At 44.1% G+C, this 20,553-nt stretch overlaps 1 protein-coding gene and 1 non-coding gene across 2 annotated transcripts; both read right to left on the bottom strand.

Moving 5' to 3' along the window:
- Positions 1-4,804: 4,804 nt before the first annotated feature.
- LOC117200737 (small nucleolar RNA U13) lies at positions 4,805-4,908 on the bottom strand. Its single transcript, XR_004482399.1, has one exon. It is a non-coding gene; the product is annotated as a small nucleolar RNA U13 (small nucleolar RNA).
- A 2,038-nt stretch (positions 4,909-6,946) lies between these two features.
- On the bottom strand, positions 6,947-7,615 carry IQCF6 (IQ motif containing F6). The gene is made up of 2 exons (XM_004267863.4): positions 7,531-7,615; positions 6,947-7,374 (listed from the first exon to the last, which is right to left on the bottom strand). The coding sequence occupies exons 1-2, from the start codon at positions 7,600-7,602 to the stop codon at positions 7,006-7,008; spliced, it is 441 nt and encodes a 146-aa protein (XP_004267911.2). The 5' UTR covers positions 7,603-7,615; the 3' UTR covers positions 6,947-7,005.
- Between the last annotated feature and the right edge of the window lie 12,938 nt (positions 7,616-20,553).

Below are 20,553 nucleotides of genomic sequence, written 5' to 3'. Positions count from 1 at the left end.
TAGGTCGTGTAGGTCGCTGGAGGGCGTCTGTTCTTCGCTCAGACAGGACGGGGTTAAAGGAGCCGCTGATTTGGGGGCTCTGGCTCACTCAGGCCGGTGGGGAGGGGCACGGAGTGCGGGGCGATCCTGCAGCGGCAGAGGCCGGCGTGACGTTGCACCAGCCTGAGGCGCGCCGTGCGTTCTCCTGGGGACGTTGTCCCTGGATCCTGGGACCCTGGCAGTGGTGGGCTGGACAGGCTCCCCGGAAGCGGGGTGTGGATAGTAGCCTGTGCTCACACACAGGCTTCTTGGTGGCGGCAGCAGCAGCAGCCTTAGCGTCTCATGCCTGTCTCTGGGGTCCGTGCTTTTAGCCGCGGCTCGTGCCCGTCTCTGGAGCTCCTTTAAGCAGCGCTCTTAATCCCCTCTCCTCGCGCACCAGGAAACAGAGGGAAGAAAAGGTCTCTTGCCTCTTCGGCAGGTCCAGACTTTTACCCGGACTCCCTCCCGGCTAGCCGTGGCGAACTAACCCCCTGCAGGCTGTGTTCTCGCCGCCAACCCCAGTCCTCTCCCGGCGCTCCGACCAAAGCCGGAGCCTCAGCTCCCAGCCCCACCCGCCCCGGCAGGTGAGCAGACAAACCTCTCGGGCTGGTGAGTGCCAGTCGGCCTTGATCCTTTGTGGGGGAATCTCTCCACTTTGCCCTTTGCACCCCTGTTGCTGTGCTCTCCTCCGCGGCTCCAAAGCTTTCGCTTTCTGCCACCTGCAGTCTCCGCCCGCAAAGGGTCTTCCTAGTGTGTGGAAACCTTTCCTCCTTCACAGCTCCCTCCCACTGGTGCAGGTCCCGTCCCTATCCTTTTGTCTCTGTTTATTCTTTTTTCTTTTGCCCTACTCAGGTACGTGGGGAGTTTCTTGCCTTTTGGGAGGTCTGAGGTCTTCTGCCAGTGTTCAGTAGGTGTTCTGTAGGAGTTGTTCCACGTGTAGATGTATTTCTCCTTGTCTGGTTTTGATAACAGTGCTATGCCAGCATCATAAAGATAGTTGGATAACTTTCTGCTCTTTCTATACTTTGGAATAGTTTATATTACTTGGAATGATCTGTTGTTTTATATTTTGCAGAACTTCATGGTGGCAAGACTGCCCATTGCCCTCAATACTCATTTTATCTTTTAAATATAGGAGTGTGAGCTCCATATTCTTTCATTCCATCAGGACTTTTTTTTTTTTTTTGGCCTCACCGCACGGCTCGCAGGATCTTAGTTCTCCGATCTGAACCCGTGCCCCCTGCAGTGGAAGCACGGAGTTCTAACCACTGGGCCACCACGGAGTTCCCTATCAGGACTTTTTTTTACAGCCAGAGCCACAAATCTCCTGGAGGAGGCAGTTGGGAGAATGGTTAAGAGCCTGGGTCCTGGAGTCAGGTGCCTGTGTTTGAGTCTGGTTCCTCATCCTTTTGCCCCTCTGAGCATTTGTTCTTCAGCTTCCTCCTTCCTGCTTCATCTGGTACCCATCTCCTCTTACTTTCCCTTTTCCAGAATTGTGGTCCTCTTTATCCTCTGACGGCCCTTGTTTCACTCTGTTCCCAATTGTGAGCTTTTTTGGTGAAGTTAATTGCTTTCTTTTCATTTTCCTTAGATCTTAGGAGAGAGGATAGTAAATGTGTTTTTAAACAGCTAAATGTTCTCTTCTGCTTTATGTTTTTCTGTTGTTTTAGTTTCATTCTCCAGCTTTCTTTTATTTTAGATGTGTCCATTATAAAACATCATATGGTTGGATATTTTTAAAAACCTAATATGAGATTCTGTTAATAGATGAATTGTACCCATTTGCATTTAATACAGACTTATTCCCATCTTTGGGTTTTCTATCCTGCTTTCTTATTTTTTTCCGTTTCATACTTCCATTGAATTGATGGAGATTTCTTCTTCATATTTTTTCTCTAACGTTTTAGGAGTTGTGGCTGAGGCTGCTGGTTGCCGGCCCCCCGCCCTCCATACCTACTTTCTCTTCTATCTTGTAAACGGCACCCTGACATGGGGCATATTGACTCGTTCACCAACATTCTTGTTCCCTCTCCTTTCAGGCATGTTGGAAGATTGTATTTTCCTTCTCCTTGAAGTTAGACACAGCTGCATGGCTGTTGAGCCAATAAAAAGTGAGCAGAAATGAAATAAGACACTTCCAAGTGGAAACCTACAACGCTGGTGCTCTTCTCTCCAGTCCTTCCTTCCCCTACTTCGAGGAGTGCAATCACAGGAGCTCATATCCACATGGAGGTGGTGTAAGCATGGAGCAGCCTGGAAGACTGAGCAAGCACCCGGAGGGACACCGCATGGAGAATTGCCTGGAGCCCCGCAGATTTGTGTGAGTGAGAAATACATTTCCGTTAAGCCATTGAGATTTGGAAGTTTGCATCACAACAGAATCTAGCCTCTTTGGTTACACCTGGCAGCAATGCGTGTCCTTGTAGCCGGGAAGGTCTGGTAACAGTTCTAGCCAATGAAATATAAGTGGAGGGGGCTGGGTGAGTGAGCCTTCTGGGAAAGGTCTTTAAAAGAAATGAAGTCAGCTGGCAGAAGTGTTTCTCTTTTTGCTCTTCATCTACTCTCCTGAAATGCAGACATGATGGCTGGAACTCTAGGAGTCATCCTAGAGTAAGAGGACTAGTCCCATCCTAGGAGTGCAGGGTGGAAACAGAGAAGATGGGACCTCCTGATATTATGCAACTGCTGTACCTTGGCCTTGCCACTACTGGGCTTTATTTATGGGAGAAGAAAACAAACTTTTGTTTAAGCCGCTGGTTTTCAGGTTTCTGTTCCTAAGAGCCCAGTACAATTCCCAACTGTTACGGAAGTTAAGTAATTTTCATTCTTCTATTATTTATACTAAAGTTTTTTTTTATGTTTTTATTGTGGAAATGTTCAAACACATCCAAAATGAGACAGAGTAGACAACATTCCAGCTTCAACAATTATCAACTCATAGCCAAACATCTTTCATTGATACCTCCCACTTTCCCCTCCTGGGTTGGGTCTTGTGGGTGGTCCTGCCTGCTCTCCTGGAAACCATGTTGTCTTTAGCCCGCCCCCAATAGATAATCCTACTGTGTCCCCCCGCACAGACCTAAATCCACCTTCTATGATGCCCATGGTCCCTGCCTTGGCCTCAGGTGGTGAGATCGCCACAGTCTGTGGCTTCTTGTCTCTGTCCTAGGCCTCTTTGGGACCACCAGTCCTTTTGGCATGTCTTACTTGTCCCATCTTGGGGGTCTAGGGACTCTTGGCTACTTCCCAGCCCCATAGGGAGTATACCGGGCTCAATGAGGGCAGCCCTTAGACCCATTACTTTGGTACCTTCCTTGGCTTTTTTGTTTGTTTTGTTTTTTGGCCATGCCACATGGTTTGCAGGATCTCAGTTCCCTGACCAGGGATTGAACCCGGGCCATGGCAGTGAAAGCCCAGAATCCGAAACACTAGGCCACCAAGGAACTCCCCCTTCCTTGGCTTTTACTACTTTTTGCCTCTGAACCATGCAGCCTCCCCCAGATTCCCCTGTGCTTACTGGAGTGACCTGAGGGGAGGGGCTAAGGGCAGGATCTGGCAAAAGGCTGCAGCAGTACCTAAGCCCCCTCACACTCCTCTGTCTCGGGGCAGTGAATGGGCTTTTGTCTCTTCCTGTGTGTCTGGAACTTTCTCTACCTGCCCTGTGCCCTACCCCCTTTTGCTGTCAGAATCTGTGGTCACCCTCTTTAAGGTCACACTCTATCCTAAGTTCTTTGTTCTGAAGATATGAAAGCCCAGTTTGGGAATGCCCAGAAAACAAATTTTCTTCTCAACTCAGTCCAGCCCTTCTACATAATAAGCACTTATTTCCAGACTACTAATTTATGATGCACCTGAACAAATTTGATTTTTAGAAACAAAGCTGAACAAAGACCTCTTTACACTAGCAACATCCACCCGGCAAAATGGGAGTGGGTGGGGTAGTGGTCAGAACCAGTGTCCTTCGATAATGTGTGTGAATATGTGTGAGTAATCCAGCGGGATGTTGGTCAGCCCACTCAAGCTGCCAGACATGCATGGCAGTGGCTGTGGGCATCTCATTTAGGGTTTGACATGTGGGAAAGAGAAAGAAGACAAGGCAGGATGGAGACCTTGGAGCAGTGGGATCAGATCTGAGGTTGGTGATGCATCAGGTAAGGGGCTAGAGAGCATGGGGTGGGCGTCTTGTGGCAAAGAGACTAGATGTAACCTGGGGACCTTTTCCAGGTCTGAAGGGGACCTGTAGGAGATGAGCCTTCACTTACTGAACTACCTTCTTAGGGACCCAGGAGGCTAGGCCCATCTGAGGGTCAGTTTATTTCTTTGTTGAACAGGCCTGGGTCACATATCTCTTGGGGCCATGATGTCACCTGGGGGAGGAGCATGAATGGGGATACCAAGTCCCCCAGAGTTCTCTTAGGCTCACTCCTGACTCAAAGCTGCAAGCATGCTCCTCCCATCCCCACTTCAGTGTTTCAGTGTATTCTCAGGAAGAGTTCCTTATGCAGCTCAGTTCTCAGTGATGGTGGGGAACAGAAGAGAGGATCTATGAGGTTCTGAGAGGTCTACCTCTAAGAAATCCCACATGTGGCCTCATCCCTGCTAAGGAGAGAAAGATGGCTCCACAAATCTAGGCAACTAGCCACAGACCTTGCTGCTAAAAGAGCTTCTCTCCTGACTCCTGTTCTATGCTTCATTCCTCTGCCTGGGGCTCTCTGATGCCCAGCATCCATGGGGTTAGACCATCCCTGGCTTCTCAAGACCCCTGATCTTTTTTTTTTTTTTCTCATGTCAGACGGGTAATGTGCCACAGTCGTAACAAGGTTGGAAGGAGGCACATGTCACACAAGCGCGTGAACACCCAATCATCACACTTATGAACTACAAAAGGATCCTCAAGACCCCTGATCTTTGAAGGGACTCTTGCAGGTGGTGGTGAAGACTTTGGATGAAACTTGGCTTTCTTGGGCTGCCCCAGAGTCTCCATTGTTCACACCTGTGTGGTGCCATCTTCCTGGGATCCCCTCTACCTGGGACAAGAGGTCCAGCCTACTTTCCCCCAACAGCCTCTCCCCATCTCAGGCCCCAGCTCTCAGGAGGGGCTGCATCTTCCTGCTTCCAAAGGTTTTTGACCCAAAGCAGCTCTGCCTCTAGATCCCCATTTTACTTTGCATTCTTAGCTCATCAGAGAGCAGAAAGCCTTGATTACCTTGAGCCCACTGAGTGTTCAGCTTGGAATTCTGCACGACTGTCCCCAGGTGGGACCATACAGGCTGATTGGCTGGCATATGACCCAGGCTGGGAAGGACTTAACTCAGCGGTTTTCAAATTGTGGCTGCACATTGAACTTCAGTGCCTAGGCCACTTCCCAGCCAATTAAAGCAGAATCTCTGGGTGGGCCCAGGCATCAGTATTTTTTTGTGTGTGTTTTAGGGTATTCCAATGCCCAATGTAGGTTGTGAATCAGAGAGTTAAATTCTTGCCAGCACAGGTTTTAAACACCTCTCACTGCAGGGGTGGGCGCCTAATGGGCTAGTCACACAGAATTCCTGTCATGTTCAGTTTGCAGACCTAAGCAGTTTCCTGCCACTCACTGTTGCCAGTATGGGAGGAGAGAGCTGTGTCCAAAGCTCCTAAAAGGGATCCCTTGGAAGAGTGAGGAACCTAGCTGCATCATTGTCACCTTCAGCTACTGGAGGTGATGGATATTGAACTGAACCCTGAATCCTCACATCTGTCACAGCGCTTCTAGGGACACCCTGCCCTGAATCCCAAACACACACACACACACACACAGTGGGCCCTGTGGTGAGGGAAAACCTTACCCAGTTGCAAGGCCCATGAAGACCTCTGACTTCTGTACACCTCCCCAGCTGGTCTTCCCATCCCTTGCAAGGCCACCCATCGCAAAATTCTGGGGAGGGCCATGGACCTCAGACTTCTGGGATGCAGGTTCAGACAAACATCATATCTGACACAGGGTGAGAGTGAGGGATCTTGGGCATGAATGACAAAGCAGAGAATGAGAGATCATGTTCAGAGATGGTTGAGACATAAATGCCAAGAGATAATGAGAGACTCAGCAAAGCAGAGTTCCATCAGTACCCACTCGAGGCAGGCCCAGCAGAGGGTGTGGTAGTTTGTGGGAGAGTTGGGGAAGAGAGGGAATCTTGAGGGGAGGCTGGCACAGCTGCTTCTGAGGATGTGGTAGGATTTAGAGGTTGCGTCCCCAAGCTAATGACCTCCAATGGCAGAGGGACAGCCATCTACCCCTGCCCACCCCTAATCCTCCTCTGCTTGTTTACCCACTTCAATCCCCAGGCGCTCTCTCCCCTCCTCAACCCCATGCGTGGTTCTCCTCGGAAGTGGCCAGCACAGGGAAGGGAAGCCTTGTCTCTCAGCCCCTGGGGAGGGAGGCAGCAGGCACAGCTGCAGCATCTCAGCTCCTGTGCTGGCCTTCCCCAGGGGCTGGCTTTGGCTGGCCATCCCCCATTGAGGCACAGTGCCTGTCCTGCTGTTGCTCAGCTGGGGTACCCTGTCCTCCTGGCTCCCTGCTAAGCTCTGTGCTGGCCCTGAGGGCCCTGCCACAGACCTGTGGAATCCTGGCCTTCCCAGCTGGCTCTGACTGCAGCCAGTCCTACCCTGAATGGAGATGGCTGGGCAGGGGCTGCAGAAAAATAAAGCCCAATGCCTACCCCAACTTGTGGAGGGAGCTCTGATCAGGCTGGCTGAGGTGTCAGAGACTGACCTGGGCCCTGAGGTTTCTTTTGGGCACAGGATTGGTCAGGTTTGCATTAGGAGCAAGGGCCTAGTGTGAGTTGCCCTGGCATGGGCATTAAGATGATGCCAGGAAATCTTTTCTTTGGGTGGAAGGCAGGAAGGTAAAGGGCCGATCCCTCATCTATGGGTCTGATTTCCAGAGGGCAAGACCATGGTCAGTAAATGTCTTTATTGGAAGAGAGATCCAGTCTCCTTGGCTCTGCCAGCACCCTAGGTCATGAGGATTTCGATGTCGAGCTCCAGCTGGCTGGCTCTAACCTCATAGCGGCCCTGGATCAGGCCTCGGGTTTGGCTGGCATGCCAGCGCCAGTGAGACTGGATGATGCAGGCCGCTTGGTACACCTGGAGAAACCGTCTGCGGGCTTGCCACATTCGAACCTGTGCCTGCACCTTCACCACTGCCCACTCCTGGCAGGTGTAGAGTCTTAGTGCCAGGCGCCGTCTTTGCTCCAGCATCTTGGCCTGCATCGACCTCCACCAGCACTGGATGACCCAGGCCCTGAGTGCTGCATGCAGTAACGTCCAGCGTACCATGTTGCCACGCCACCATGACTGAATCTTTATGGCTGCCTTCTCTAACTGATCGGGGGAAGGAAGAACATGGAGATGCTCAGTGGGGTACCCTCCCACTTCTAGACCCACCTCTGGTGCTGGGAGGAAAGGGGGCCTGGCCCAGGTAGCCCTGGCCTCTCCATCTCTGGGCCCCATGCATCTTATTTCCAAACTCCTACTCACCTTTAGACACTGCTCATTATCTGCTGGGCAGATCCCTTCTATATGGGCCTCACTCACATTTTGTGTGCCCATGGCCCTGGTCTTTAGGCTCCACTCATCTATCAGTTAGGCCACCCTAGTCTTTAGCCCCGCCCTCAACTGTTAGGCACCCCCATCACTAGACTCCGCCTACCTGCACACAAGGCTCCCCTCATCAGGTCCTGTCCATCCACATTTCGCCCACATTTCTTTCTCCTCTTCTTTTGTTTGTATTTCCTTAGGAATTGACCGGTCACCTTATTTATTGATTCCCATCATTTTTGGGGGCCTGCCATTATCTCTTGCTTTCAGTTTATTTCTCAGACTTAACTGGTGTCTTAAGTCTTGCTCTTTATACACCTTCCAGTCACTTATGTCTGTTCCTGCTGGTGGCAGTGAAGAGAGAGATTCATGCAGCTTTCCTTCAAGTAAGGGATTTTACTTAGGACTACTTATCACCAGTGTGGATTTATGGAAGCTTAAGTGTCAGAGCCTTTGGGAGGGATCCAAGCAGTGTGTTCACGGGCTAGTATGTTTTTTGTTAAGTTTGTGAAAGCAAGATATTTTAGCTGCAATTGGAGAGGGCCTCTGTCTCCACCTCTCTGACCCTCTCTGTCACCCTTTTCTTGTTGGGTGCCATGGAATGGCTGCAGTTTCTTTTGGAATGTGACTAAGGGGAAGCTGAGTTGGGATATACTTAGTTTGGGTTAATGTGATAGGTTTATGTGGTTCACAGTCACCCCTGGGAATAGGTAAATTCTTGCTAGCCATTCTGCTAGCAATGGCTTCCAGGAGGAGTTCTCCTTCCAGTTATGTCATCCATTCACCTGTATCATGGTATGAGGATATTGGGACAGAAGTGCTGCTGTGGTGATATGGATACTCCCTACAGTGCCCGGCAGCAGAAGTATATGTACAGGGGAGGAAAAGCAAGATTTGAAAAGTATGGAGACAAAAACCGGTCTGTAGAAAATTCTTCCTTTTATCAGGCATGTTAAACTGTAAGAGGTAGATTCTGTTCTCATTGATGCCTGATTAAAATTGAAGTTTTGTCTTTGTCAGGAATATGTTTGATAATGCAGTGACACAGTTATAAACATTCTAAGCTTTTTTTTCTTTTTTTGGTATAAATTTTGTGAAGTAGAATTTATCAGAATTCCAGCGATTATAGGGAACCAACCAGAACAGCTGTGAATGGTGCATATGTTGGCACAAGAAATCACATTTTATGCATCTCAAATGTCAATAATAAACAAGTTTCTATAGAAAATCATATTGTAAAATCATCATATGAAGAAGTAATCAAAGGTTATGCAGCAAAAAATGTAGGAAAAATATTATAGAGGTAGGACACTTAAGTAATATATACATTGTTATGTTTGTGACATAACAAACATAACAATGTTTGTTATGTTTGCCAACTTTTTAAAATGTGTAATTTTTTTTTTTGCGGTACACGGGCCTCTCACTGTTGTGGCCTCTCCCGTTGCGGAGCACAGGCTCCGGACGCTCAGTGGCCATGGCTCACGGGCCCAGCCACTCCGTGGCATGTGGTATCTTCCCAGAGTGGGGCACAAACCCGCGTCCCCTGCATCGGCAGGCGGACTCTCAACCACTGCGCCACCAGGGCAGCCCTAAAATGTGTAATTTGATGTGATTTCTTTACTTGTCCTAAATATTCACTTGCCTAATTTTAAGTCTGTAATTTTGTATTCTTTTTCTTAAAGTAGGCCTTCCAAATTATATAAGCTTCAGTTCCCACAAAACCTAGGTCTGCCCTGCTGTGCTATAAGAATGCAACTGTGTGTCAAGGGCCCATGGGAGCTCACAGAGAGCTGTGTTTCTAGGATTCAGAGTTAGGACTGGAACTGCAGACGCAGGTGATGCAGAGATGCTGTGAGTCCTTTGGAATTGGGGAGGCCATTCTGGCTCTGCCTTTAGCATGCATGGTATTGCTCATTTTTCTGCATGAGGATTTGCTGGGTGCCCACTGCTCGTGGAGCCATGCGCTGTGGCTCCTGTTTATGTGTATTTGAGCCCTCTTACCATGACTCATACTAGTTGCCATGGTACTGTCCATTGGCATGTCTTACAGGTTCTGGCGCTATTGTCAAGCAAGCAACCTCTTTGCATCACATTAAAAGTCCTCAAGAGTGGACCCTGTTGCTTCCTTTAACGTCTGCAGTCTGGGTGAGCGGAGTGCTGGTATCAGCCATCTCAAAGGCCTCTATCACTGCATTGAACCTTTGGTCCTGGTGTCAGGTGTCTACTTCCAGCTCAATCTGCTGGATTCCGAAGAAGGAATCACTTAGAAGGGGGCTGTGGTTGTGGCCAGCACTCTGAGGCTCAGTCCATCCAGGCTGGGTTGCCATGGTCAGAACACTAGATCCCACTGTTACTTGTGGATCTCTCCCCTGCCCCACTCTGGCCTGGCTGTTTGTTGTCAGAATATCCTGGCTTTGTCTCCTTCTAAAAGTCCCTGGAAAAACCTGCCGGCCCCTTTTATGTTCACGCTTTTGTAGTTATTCACAAAGTGGCAGCATATGGGGCCAAAGGGGAAGATGCATTCCCTGAATCCTACTAAGCATTCACAGACAACACTCCTTTGTCTCTTGTTTCCTCACTGCTCCCCTCTCCAGCTTCTGCTTCTCTTTTTCTTGCTTAATTTTTTCCCCTGATTATAAATATAGTATGTCTGTTTCTAAAATTTCAAAAAATGCAGAGACATATAAGGTGGAAAGGGGATTTCCCTTAAAATTTACCCCCAGAGCTATTCTTTCAGACCTTATGCCATGCACAGACTTAAATTTTTTATTTAAAATTATTTATTTTTTTATTGAAGTATAGTTGATTTACCATGTTGTGTTAGTTTTTGGTGTATAGCAAATAGATTCAGTTTTATCCATATATATATTCTTTCTAGAGTCTTTTCCATTATAGTTTATATAATTTATTTTTAATTCATACATTTCAAAATAAATTTTGCTTGGCAATCAGTGTTTTCTGCCTTACATTATTACTGTTCCCAGCTTGGAGGGTATCCTGGACAATTAGCTATGCATTTATGGACACAGAACATCCATGTACCTAAAGAAATAGAAAACCGTGTATGTTTCTGTGTATCTTGTTAAATTAATTGAGGTAAAAATCATATAATGTAAAATTAACCATTTTAACTATTTTAAAGTATACAATTCGGTTGCTTTTAGTGCATTCACAATGTTGTACTACCATCACTACTATCTAAGTCCAGTTTCTAATTTCATCTAATTTTAGTTCTAATTTCATCATCCCCAGAAGAAACCCTGTACCCATTAAGTAGTCATTTGCCATTTTCTTTCCCTTGCCCCACACCCTGGCAGCCACTAGTCTGCTTTTAGTCTCTATGGATTTGTCTATCCTGGACATTTTGTATAAATAGAATCATATATTATGTGGCCTTTTGTGTCTGGCTTCTTTCACTTAGCATGTTTTCAAGGTTCATCCATGTTGTAGAATATATCAGTAACTTCATTCTTTTTTATGGCTAAATAATATTCCATTGTATAGATACATTTTGTTTATATATTTGTAAATTGACAAATATTTGAATTGTTTTCACCCTTTGGTGATTGTGAATAGTACTGTTGTGAGCATTTGTGTACAGGTATTTGTTTGAACACCTGTTTTCAATTCTTTTAGGTATATACCTAGGAGTGGAATTGCTGGGTCACCTGGTAATTCTCTGTTTAACTTTTGAGGAACCACCAAACTGTTTTCCACAGTAGCTATACCATTTTACATTCCTACCAATCTCCACATCTCCACTTGTTGTTTTCCATTTATTTTTTTATTATAGCCATGCTAGTGTGAAGTGGTGTTTCATTGTTCTGATTTGCATTTCTCTAAGACTAATGATGTTGAACATCTTTTCATGTGCTTCTTGGGCATTTATATATGTTTCTTTGGAGAAATGTCTATTCAAACCATTTTCCACTTTTTAATTGGCTTATTTTTAATTGGCTTACTTGTCTTTTTTGTTGTTGAATTGTGAGTCTTTTATATATTCTGGACACCATATCCTTACCAGATATATGATTTGAAAATATTTTCTCCCATTCTTCTGGTTGTCTTTTCAGTTTCTTTGTAATGTTCTTTTATGCACAAAAGTTTTAAATTTTGATGAAGTCCAATGTAGCTATTTTTCTTTTGTTGCTTGTGCTTTGGTGTCATAGCTAAGAATCCATTGCTAAATCCAAGGTTATAAAGATTTACCCCTGTGGTTTTTTTTTGTTTTTTTTTTTTTTTGCTCGACGGCATGTGGGATCTTCCTGGACCGGGGCACGAACCCACGTCCCCTGCATCGGCAGGCGGACTCTCAACCACTGTGCCACCAGGGAAGTCCCCACTGTGTTTTTTATTCTAAGAGTTTTTTAGTTTTATCTCTTACACTTAGGACTTCAGTCGATTATGTGTTAATATTTGTATATGTTGTGAGGTAACTAAGAGTTCACCTTCATTCTTTTGCATGGGCTTTTCCAGTTGTCCCAGCACCATTTGTTGAAGAGATTATTCTTTCCGTTGTCTTGGTACCCTTGTTGAAATGAATTGAACATAGATCTATAGGTTTACTTCTGGTTTCTCATCCATTGATTTATATATCTATCCTCCAACTTTATCTTTTTCAAGACTTTTATTCTGGGACCCTTGCAATTCCATATGAACGTCAAGATTAGCTTGTCCATTTCTGAAAAAAATGGGGGAGGCAGTGGGAATTTTAATAGGGTTGCATTGAATCTGTAGGTCAACTGGGGGAGTATTAAGTCTTCTGACCCATGAACACAAAATATCTTTCCATATATTTAGGTCTCCTTTAATATATTTCAACAGTGTTTTATAGTTTTAAGTGTCCAAGTCTTGCACCTGCTTGGTTAATTTTTTCCCTAAGTAATTCTTTTTGATGCTATTATAGAATTGTTTTCTTAATTTCATTTTTAAAATCTCCATTGCTATTGTATAGAATTACAAAAGATTTTTTTAAAATATTTATTTATTTATTTTGACTGCACCGGGTCTTAGTTGCAGCATGAGGGATCTTTGTTGTGGCATGCAGGATCTTTTAGTTGCAGCATGCAGACTTCTTAGTTGCGGCATGCATGCAGGATCTAGTTCCCCGACCAGGGATTGAACCCAGGCCGCATGCATTGGGAGCGCAGAGTCTTAGCCACTGGACCACCAGGGAAGTCCCTAATTTTTTTTTAATGAAGAATTTTATTAAATGTTTTTCTTTTTGCAGCTGTAGAGAGGATTACATGGTTTTCCTCTTATATCTGTTAATATTGTAAATTACATCAATAGATTTTTTTACTGTGGAAATATCCTCACAGTGGTGGGCCTTGGCCATATTTAAGACTACCTGGCACCTGAGCCCCTTGCTTCTAATTATAGAGCTGTAAATGCCAATTTCTTGCTTTCCCAGCTTCCCTAGCTGCTGGGCAGACATGTGACAGGTTTGGCCAGTCAAATGTACCCACTAGGGATTTTCAACTTGTGGCTTGGGATCCAGAAAATCAAGAGAGCATCCTTTGTGCCCATGGTGGAATCTTCATCAGGCTGGTTCTAGGGTGAGGTGTTTTCTGTGGTTCTAGATATGTAGCTTTTCTTTGCTCTGTTTCTGAGCCTACTCTTCAGGCTTCCTTAAAATCTGGTGAGCTAATAAGTATTGTTTCAGTACTTTTATTTTCTGCTTAAATGAATATGAAACAGCTTGTGTTGTTTGTAGTTAAAGACAGTGATCGGGCTGCCTTGGTGGCGCAGTGGCTAAGAGTCCACCTGCCAATGCAGGAGACATGGATTCGAGCCCTGGTCTGGGAGGATCCCACATTCTGCAGAGCAACTAAGTCCCTGTGCCACAACTGCTGAGCCTGCCCTCTGGAGCCCGCAAGCCATAACTACTGAAGCCCTCGTGCCTAGAGCCTGTGCTCCGCAACAAGAGAAGCCACCGCAATGAGAAGCCCACGCACTGTGGCAAAGAGTGGCCCCCACTCGTGGCAACTAGAGAGGGCTCGTGCGCAGCAGCGAAGACCCAATGCAGCCAAAAATAAATAAATAAATATTTTTAAAAAAAGAACAATGATCAATACACTTGCATTCATGAGATAAATTCTACTCATTTAAGTATTATTTGAAATCATCACTGGATTCAGTTTTTTAATATTTGCCATGTGGGTTCATCAGTCAGATTGACCTATAGTTTTCTCTTCCTGTGCTGACCTAATCTGATTTTTGATGTCAAGTGGATGCTAACTTTTGGAAGTATTTCTGTAGAAAAAACTTCCCAGAGTAGAATTGCTGGATCAAGGGGTCTGTGCATTTTTTGTTTTGATGGATTTTGTTAAATTGTTACTCAAAGAGAGGTTTTGCCAGTTTACATTCTAACCAACAACATATAATAGTTTCTCTTCACCCTTACCAACCTGGAGAACCTGTCATCAGCAATCAACTTTTTATTTCTTTTTTATGTGTGAGTTGAGCATCTTTGCATATGTTCAGAATCTGCACCCCACCCCACCCCCCCGCTCCCGCCCCACTGTTTCTTTTTCTATGAACTGTCTGTTCATGTCCTTTGCCAGGTGATTGGGTTTTCTTCTTATTTGGGCAAAGTCCTGGTTTAACCTTTCGTCCTACAGTGATATGCTGGTCTGGAATTTAAGCTCACTTCCCTCTGATGTTGATTTTAATGGCTGCTGAAACTGGAAAAGACTATCATAAAGCCCTGATGCTTGGAGGGAAGTTAGCATTCTTGTTTCTGCCTCCTAATTCAATACACTTTCCAGTTGTATCCAGCAATTATGCAAAGGTTTTATTAGCTTTAAAATATCTATATTTCCTAATGACAAACAGCTATTCTACAAACAAATCAGAAGGTGTTGCATTTTAATATTTTTAACAAATAGATCCAAAACCAATACAGTTTGGTGGGGGGAAGGGAGTATAAGTAAGTGACAAGTAGGTGAGGAAATTATATTTCCAAAGTTTTAAGTGTTAAAACTGTGAGAATTTTTATGAGTGAACTACTTTCCTTTTTGCAACCAAATCACATGAAGAAGAAAACGTTTCAAAACAGGTATTTTAAAAGCATTTTCCAAGGCGTTGTATTTTGGCTGATGAGGAGCTCCCTCTAGAGGGAGGAAAAATATCAGCACCAGAGTTTTGGTTCCACTAAAATACTGTTATAACTAATAAATGAATTCAGCAAGGTAGCAGGATACAAAATTGAAGACAGGGCTTCCCTGGTGGCGCAGTGGTTGAGAGTCCGCCTGCCGATGCAAGGGACACAGGTTTGTGTCCCGGTCCGGGAAGATCCCACATGCTGCGGAGCGGCTGGGCCTGTGAGCCATGGCCACTGAGCCTGCGTGTCCGGAGCCTATGCTCCACAACGGGAGAGACCACAACAGTGAGAGGTCCGCGTACAGCAAAAAAAAAAAAAAAAATTGAAGACAAAAATCAGTTGCTAACAATGAACAATCCTAAAAGAAAATTATCCCCCCAAATGTATTTACAATAGCATCAAAAACAATAAAATACTTAGGAACAAACTTAGCCAAGAAAGTGAAAGACTTGTACAAGGAAAACTACAAAACATTGCTGAAAATAATTAAAGAAAACATAAAAATATAGAAATATATCCCTTGTTAATGGATTGAAAGACTTAACATTGTAAAGATGTCAATACTACCCAAAGTAATCTATAGATTCAGTGCAGTCCCTATCAAAATCCTGATGACGTTTTTTGCAGAAATAGAAATTTCCTAAAATTCATATGGAATCTCTAGAAACTCTGAATAGCCAAAACAATCTTGAAAAAGAAGAATAAAGCTGAAGGACTCACACTTCATAATTTCAAAACTTACTGCAACGTTACAGTAATCAAAACAGTGTGGTACTGGCATAAAGACAGACATAGAGACCAATGGAATAGAAAAGAGAGCCCAGACATGGGCTCTGTTCAAGTTATTTTTTACAAGGATGCCAAAAACATTCAGTGGGGGAAAGGACAGTGTTTTCAACAATTGGTATGGGGAAAACTGGATATCTACATGCATAAGTATGAAATTGGACCCATATCCAACACCATATAAAAAATAAATTCAAAGTGGATCAAAGACCTAAAACTCTTAGAGGAAAACATAGGGCAAAAATTGTACAGCATTGGATTTCACAATGATTTCTTGGATATGACATCGAAGGCACAGGCAACAAAAGAAAAAATAGACAAATTGGACTACATGAAATTAAAAAAATTTTATGCATCAAAAGACACTGTTGGGCTTCCCTGGTGGCGCAGTGGTTGAGAGTCCGCCTGCCGATGCAGGGGGCACGGGTTCGTGCCCCGGTCCGGGAAGATCCCACATACCGCAGAGCGGCTAGGCCCGTGAGCCATGGCCGCTGAGCCTGCGCATCCGGAGCCTGTGCTCTGCAACGGGAGAGGCCACAGCAGTGGGAGGCCCGTGTACTGCAAAAAAAAAAAAAGACACTGTTGACAGAGCAGAAAGGCAATCCACAGAATGGGACAAAATATTTGAAATAATGTATCTGATAAGAAATAAATATCCAGAATACAGAGAAACTTCTAAATCTTGACGACAACAACAACAACAAAACAAAAAACGAGGAAAGGACTTGAATAGACATTTGTCCAAAGAAGATATACAGATGGCCAATAAGTACATATAAAAATGCTCAGCATTACTGATCATTAGGGAAATTCAAATCAAAACTACAATGAGATACCACCTCACACCCATTAGGTTGGATACTATTTTTTTAAAAAAACCAGAAAATAACAAGTGTCGATGAGAATACGGAGAAATTGGAACCCTTGTACGCTGTTGCTGGGAAAGTAAGATGGTATAGCTGCTGTGGAAAACAGCACGGTGGTTCCTCAAAAATTAAAGATAGAATTATTATATGGCAATTCCATTCCAGGTATATACTCAAAATAATTGAAAGCAGAGTCTTGAAGAATATTTGTACACCTATGTTCATAGCATTATTCACAATAGCTAAAATATCAAAGCACCCATGTGTCCATCGATGGATAAATGAATAAGCAAAATGTGGTATATACATACAATGGAATATTATCTAGCCTTAAAAAGGAAGGTAATTCTGATTTGTGCCACAACATTGATGAAACTTCAGGACATTATGCTGAGTGAAATAAGTCAGTCACAAAACAACAAATACTAAATGACTCCACTTATAGGAGGTACTTAGAGTAGTTAAAATCATAGAGGCAGAAAGTAGAATTGTGGTTGCCTGGAGCTGGAGGTGGAGGAATGGGTGGTTATTGTTTAATGGCACAGAGTTTCAGTTTTACAAGAAGAAAAGAATTATGGAGATGAATGATGGTGACAGTTGTACAACGTTATGAACATATTTAATAGCACTGAACTGTACATTTAAAAATGGTTAAGATGGTAAGTTTTATGTGTATCTTATGTCAATAAAAAAGTAAACGGTAACTATAGTTAAAGCTGAGAAAGTTGAAGAAACATTTTAGGGAAGCAGAAGATAGACGGATGTTCTATATAAATGAGAGAAGCTAGATTATTGATGTCACAAGCATCCAGTGTTCTGGACACAGAATTAAAAAGGTCAACTCAACATTGGCATCTTATTATTCACCTCCCTGGTTAGTGGTAGAGGTGGTGCGAGGGATGGTGAAGAGGCAGTTGAAAAGTCAACAAGCTGAAATTTTGAGCAGAATTTTTGAGAGTTTCTTTGTGAGGAGGCACAGAATTTGGAGACCAGGACTGCCAAGAATGAGGACATCCTGTAAATCCCTGATGTTGAGTGTTGGAAGGCAAGAGGGCTTACAATACTAAGAGAAAAATGAATTAGAAATAGACTAGCATTTCCAATGATGGAAGGTCAGTTTCACATCATCTCAGTCTCTGAAATTAGATTAAGGCAACCCAGGATTTCTAATGCTCCAGTCACCTACCAGAGCAAATGTAAATCATCTCTGAAGAAAGAGAACTTCATCTCAGACTTCAACTTATTTTGAAGAATCTTCTTGTACAGCATCCATCACTCAATAAAAAATAGCCAAACTCAAGACCAAAAAAAAAAAAACCCACCTTGAAAACAAGAGAAATAGCTGACAACAGAAATAGACTCACAGAGACTTCCCTGGTGGTCCAGTGGCTAAGACTTCATGCTCCCAATGCAGTGGGCCTGGGTTTGATCCCTGGTCACTAGATCTCACATGCTGCAGCTAAAAGATCCCACATGCCACAACTGAAGATCCCAAATGCCACAACTAAAGATCCCAAATGCCTCAACTGAAGATCCCACGTGCAGCAATGAAGATCCAGCATGCCACAACTAAGACCCAGTGCAGCCAAATTAAAAACAAACAAAAAAAAGACAGTGGAGACAGATAATGAAGGTACAGATACAAGTTTTAAAATAAATAATATGTTAATGAAAGTAGAAGACAAAATGAGAATTCAGCAGAAAACTGAAACTTATTTTAAAACTATCAAACAGAATTTTAGAACAGAAAAACACAACAACCAATTAGAAATTCAATGCATAAGTTTAACGGAAGATTGTACAAGGATGAAGAGATAATTACTTAACTGAAAAATAAATCGAGAAAATATATACAGTGAGGCACAGAGGGACATAAAGATGGAAATACAAAAGAGAGGATTGGAAACACTTGGGATACAGTGAAAAGTCAAATATATAATTAGATTCCTATCCTAGTAGACGAGGATAGAGAATGAGGTGAAAGCCACATATGAAGAGAGAACAGCTGAAAACTTTCCAAAAATGAGGAAAGATAGAAAACCACAGATTCAAGAAGCCCAATAGGAAAAAATAAAAAGAAAACCACACATAGGCACATAATTGGAAAACTGGTGAAAACCAAAGACAAAGAGAAAACTCTCAGAAAGGGAACAAGATTACTTCAAAAGAGCAACAGTTGGGCTTCCCTGGTGGTGCAGTGGTTGAGAGTCTGCCTGCCGATGCAGGGGACACGGGTTCGCGTCCTGGTCTGGGAAGATCCCACATGCCATGGAGCGGCTAGGCCCGTGAGCCATGGCCGCTGAGCCTGCGTGTCTGGAGCCTGTGCTCCACAGCAGGAGAGGTCACAACAGTGAGAGGCCCGCATACTGAAAAAAAAAAAAAAAAAAGGGCAACAGTTAGACTAACAGCTGACTCCTTAGCAGAAGGAATGGAAGACAGTAAAATTATATTATTAAAGTATTGAAAGAAAATAAATAATAACTACTGACTTACCTGTTGAAACCATCCTTCAATAGTGAGGGAAAGACAGAACTTTTTAGACAAAAACAGAAAATTGAGCAACGGCAGACCAACACTAAATTAAATACTAAAGGATATTCTATAGGCAGAAGGAAAATGAGCCTAGGTGGCAGGCAGAGATGCAACAGAAATGAAACTAGAGAATATTGGGGAAATCTAAATGAATGTGGAGTGTGCAAAACAGTAATTATTTAACTTGCAAAGGGAGTTAACCAAAGTTAAAATGTTCTGAAGTCCTTGAATTGTCTGGTACTAAATTTATATTATACTTGGTAAGTTAAGGATACATATTGTATTCCCTAAGGTTGGTCTGTTCAATGTGGTAGCCAGTAACCACATTTGGCTGTTGATGCTTAGAAATATGGCTAGTCCTAATTGAGAAGTGCTATAAATGTAAAATATATATCAGATTTCAAATCCTTAGTGCAAAGAAAGAAAATAATACCATTAATAAATACACAAAATGTCAGGCCACCCTGTGTGGATATCCTCCTCATTGTATTCAAATTCAGACTTGAATATACTACTAAGGATGCCCTCCTCATCCCACTAGTTATGATGCACATCACTGTCATGACTTTGGATCCCTGTGTGGACTCTTCCTACCCCTGCCTGGGTTCCATGCTGGGTAGACCTTTCATGCCAACACCTTCCTCATCCTCTTGGGATCCATGTCCTGCTCTGTGCCATGGGGATTCTCTTCCCCACTCCCCCCAGTACACCTGTGTTGCACTGCCCAGCCTAATGACTTTCAGACTGAAATGTTCAGGAGAGAAAGTGAGGAAATAGAAAGGAAGAACAAGAAGAAACTAAGTTTACATTTTTACTTTAAAAAAAATAGAGACATACCATCTGTAGAGGAAATTCTTCATCACTGGCTAAAATCTGCTTCAACATTTTTACCCCAAACTTCAAGGAAACATGACCACAAAGAAAACTCAGAAAATGTCCATAAGAAAATGGATTAAAATATTTGAGCACAGGTTCAGATCTTCCTGTCCCACTGCAAATTCCTGGGAATAACAGAAAAGGAGTACTTTTTTTTTTTTTTTTTTGGCTGCTTTAGGTCTTTTGTTGCTGTGCCCGGGCTTTCTCTAGTTACAGCAAGCGGGAGCTACTCTTCGGTGCGATGCACGGGCTTCTCATTGCCGTGACTTTTGTTGCAGAGCAAGAGAACGGGCTCTAGGCACACGGGCTCAGTAGTTGTGGCTCACAGGCTTAGTTGCTCCGCAGCATGTGGGATCTTCCCGGACCAGAGCTCAAACCTGTGTCCCCTGCATTGGCAGGTAGATTCTTAACTACTGAGCCACCAGGGAAGTCCAGGAATACATTTTTTAAAAATCTCTAATAGGGGCTTCCCTGGTGGCGCAGTGGTTGAGAGTCCGCCTGCCGATGCAGGGGACACGGGATCGTGCCCCGGTCTGGGAGGATCCCACATGCCGTGGAGCGGCTGGGCCTGTGAGCCATGGCCGCTGAGCCTGCGCGTCCGGAGCCTGTGCTCCGCAACGGGAGAGGCCACGACAGTGAGAGACCCGCGTACCGCAAAAAAAAAAAAAAAATCTCTAATAGTATCTTAAAAAAATAGGAAGAGATCTTCAGTGGACAGAAATTATATGGACACTTTAAAGCAGGGGTCCCCGACCCCCAGGCCGCAGACCAGTAGCGGTCCATGGCCTGTTAGGA

Source organism: Orcinus orca, chromosome 10, assembly GCF_937001465.1.
Source record: "Orcinus orca chromosome 10, mOrcOrc1.1, whole genome shotgun sequence".
Classification (NCBI taxonomy): domain Eukaryota; kingdom Metazoa; phylum Chordata; class Mammalia; order Artiodactyla; family Delphinidae; genus Orcinus; species Orcinus orca.
This window is presented reverse-complemented; position numbering and strand designations above follow the sequence as displayed.

Coding starts and splice junctions, on each gene's coding strand:
- IQCF6 (XM_004267863.4), bottom strand. CDS start 7,602: ATGGGCACACAAAATGTGAGTGAGGCCCATATAGAAGGGATCTGCCCA. Junction 7,375..7,530: donor ATAATGAGCAGTGTCTAAAG/GTGAGTAGGAGT, acceptor TCCCCCGATCAG/TTAGAGAAGGCAGCCATAAA.